General features: G+C 35.9%; 1 protein-coding gene across 1 annotated transcript; it reads left to right on the forward strand.

Moving 5' to 3' along the window:
* Positions 1-1,187: 1,187 nt before the first annotated feature.
* On the forward strand, positions 1,188-2,160 carry LOC112029098 (uncharacterized). The gene is made up of 2 exons (XM_065771563.1): positions 1,188-1,431; positions 1,637-2,160. The coding sequence occupies exons 1-2, from the start codon at positions 1,188-1,190 to the stop codon at positions 2,158-2,160; spliced, it is 768 nt and encodes a 255-aa protein (XP_065627635.1).
* The last annotated feature ends 585 nt before the right edge of the window (positions 2,161-2,745 follow it).

Raw genomic sequence — 2,745 nt, forward strand, 5'->3', positions numbered from 1 at the left:
AAGTGTATAGCTGGCATATTAAATGCTGACGCAGCCAAAAAATAATAATAAAAAATACGACATCAGCATCCATGTCAGCATCTAATTTAAAAAATATATATATCAATTTTAACAAAATTTAAAAACACAAAAACAAAATTTTTTTTTTTTTTTTGATGAGACACAAAAACAAAATTTAAAACATAAAAATACATCAATTCAGATTTGAATAAAAATAAACATGAACATGAACACTGATCACAAGAATTCTTTTTCTTTTTTGTTAACCTTAATTCTTTTTCTTTTTCTTTTAACCTCATTAGCAATTAGACCCAAACTCTAAACTCTCTCTATCTCTAATTCTCTCTTTCTCTCTTCACTCTCGACGAAATCTCTCTCAGATCCAAACTCTCTCAAAATCTCATCTCTGCCATGTGTAGTAATGGTACACACGTGTCTTGGGCTTAAGCTTATAAGGCACATGTGGGAGGCGTATCTTCTTGATATGAGATTGAGCAAAACCTTGAGGGCAAGAGCCAAAGAGGACAATACCTGCTAATTGGGGGCCGAGACAAGAAACCCTCTCACATATTTTAAGATAAGTATAAATATAAACACATAATATTATATAAACTGTTATTCACAAACACATTGCCATGTTTAACTTTGACTTGTTTAATAGTCAAGCTTAATTAACTTGAGTTTGAATTTGCCTTGTTTGCTAAACAAACAATTATAAATAATTTTTTTTCCAAGCTAATTAAACTCATACTATTCATAAACAACTCATTCTTTTTACAGTTGAACTAAAAATTTTATTTGATTTTTCAGTTTAATAAAAAAATATTATTGGTAATACTAATTGCTTTGTAATATTTTAGTATAACAAAGTCAAAACCAATAAAACCAAAAACAAACCAGTTTGCCGAGTCTTGTTATACACGACAAGATCAGCTTGACAAATAACAAACCACCTACACAACTAGGGTTATTTGGATCAGTTAGCAACTATATTATCACCTAGGAATATTTGGATCCAGTGGCCTCAGTCAAAACCTATATTAGAATTAGTTAGAGGCTATCAGAGTTTTTAAAATGCATCCAAGGCCTATCTCAATCCTCATCATTTCCGCTTTCACCTCTCTCAAGTCCTCACTTTTTCCAAGGGAATAAGAAGAATCAAATCTCATTCCAACCCCACAATCAGCATGGCTAGAAAGAAGACCAAAGCACTGAAAGAAGATGAAGAAGACTATATCTCACATCTTCCCCACTTTGTTGTGACAGACATTTTGACACGACTACCCTTCAAAACCCTATTCAACTGCAGGTTTGTTTGCAAGACATGGCTTCATCTTCTCAAGGACCCCGGTTTCACTCAATTGTACCACACAAGAGTAAACTCCAACTGGACCATCCTCACCCAAAGTCGAAGACCACCACCTCTACGCTGTCCATCTTTTTAATAGCAGCTCCGTTATTCACTCCAGTGCTAGAGTGAAGTTTGACACTAAAACACATTTAGGTTTCGGGTATTATGTGAAACATCATCTGGTGGATTCATGCAATGGGTTGATCTTAATAGGCGAGGTGCATCAGTATAAGTATCATGTCTCTGTGAAATTGGATTAATTATTTGTTTGTAATCCAATAACAGGTGAGTTTGTCATGATTAGGCCTGATATCAACCTTACACCCTCTCTTTGGTGTCCTCGACTCAGATTTTGTCCCAAGACTCAAGTGTATAAGGTGGTTCTCTTGTCCAAACATTATGGAGTTGAGGAAAGTAATCGAGAGCCAACTCTTGTGTACACACTTGGGGTGAAGGGCAATAATGTTTGGAAGAGAGTTAATGTTGGAGATGATGTGTATGGTGAGACAACAGGCAGTGTTTTTCTCAATGGGATTATTCATTGGGTTGTGACATCCTATTTTGTACCGCAATATATATATTCATTTGACGTTGAGGATGAGTGTTTTCAATCGGTTCCACCACCTCTTGAGATTGAGTCACCTGAGCGGACAAAGTTGGGGATCGGTCTTGGGGTGTTGGAAGGTTGTCTTGCCATTTGTGAAAGTCCTAAAAATGATGGAAGAAACTTTCACATATGGATAGGGGTGGCAATTTTTACCCATATTTATGAACCCGTCTATTATCCATTTTATTTAGATAAATCTTAATCCAACCCATTTGAGTATTTGGGTTAAATTGATAAATACCCAATTTATTATTTAATTAAATAGGTCTAAATGAATAAATCCACTAATAACCACTAAACCCATTTAAAATTTAAAATTAAATAAACCTACTAATACCTAATAAAATCTAAAACTTAAATAAACAGTATGAACTCAGTCTCACTCTCCCTCAGATTTTCTTATCAACCAAACATTTTCCCAAACACTTTAACCTCTAGATTTCTAGGTCCAAACACTTTCTCTCAGATTTTCTCAGTAACCAAACAAAAAGAAATTCCAGAGAGAGAACGGGGATGGAATTGGAGTTCTCCAGAGGTAGTGTATCAGCTTATTTACTAATAAAATAAAATAAAACACAAACCCAGATATAAAAACCAAGTAAAAATCACAAACCCAACTAACAGAGAGAAAGAGAGGCTAATGGAGATGGCGGTGTCGACGGCCCCCTTCTGTATTTCGGGGAGCATGTCGGCGCTCTTGATGATGATGCGCTTGCCAATGGGAGGGGTGGCTGCAGCCGCCGCAGACGAGGGTTTCCAGTCATCGAAGCTCAGTGGTTTCATCGCC

Source organism: Quercus suber, unplaced genomic scaffold, assembly GCF_002906115.3.
Source record: "Quercus suber isolate HL8 unplaced genomic scaffold, Cork oak 2.0 scaffold_5, whole genome shotgun sequence".
Taxonomy (NCBI): Eukaryota; Viridiplantae; Streptophyta; class Magnoliopsida; order Fagales; family Fagaceae; genus Quercus; species Quercus suber.

Excerpts from the sequence above, each read along its gene's own strand:
- LOC112029098 (XM_065771563.1), top strand. The coding sequence starts at position 1,188 with ATGGCTAGAAAGAAGACCAAAGCACTGAAAGAAGATGAAGAAGACTAT. Across the intron at positions 1,432-1,636 it reads AAGACCACCACCTCTACGCT|GTGAGTTTGTCATGATTAGG; the intron begins GTCCATCTTTTT and ends ATCCAATAACAG.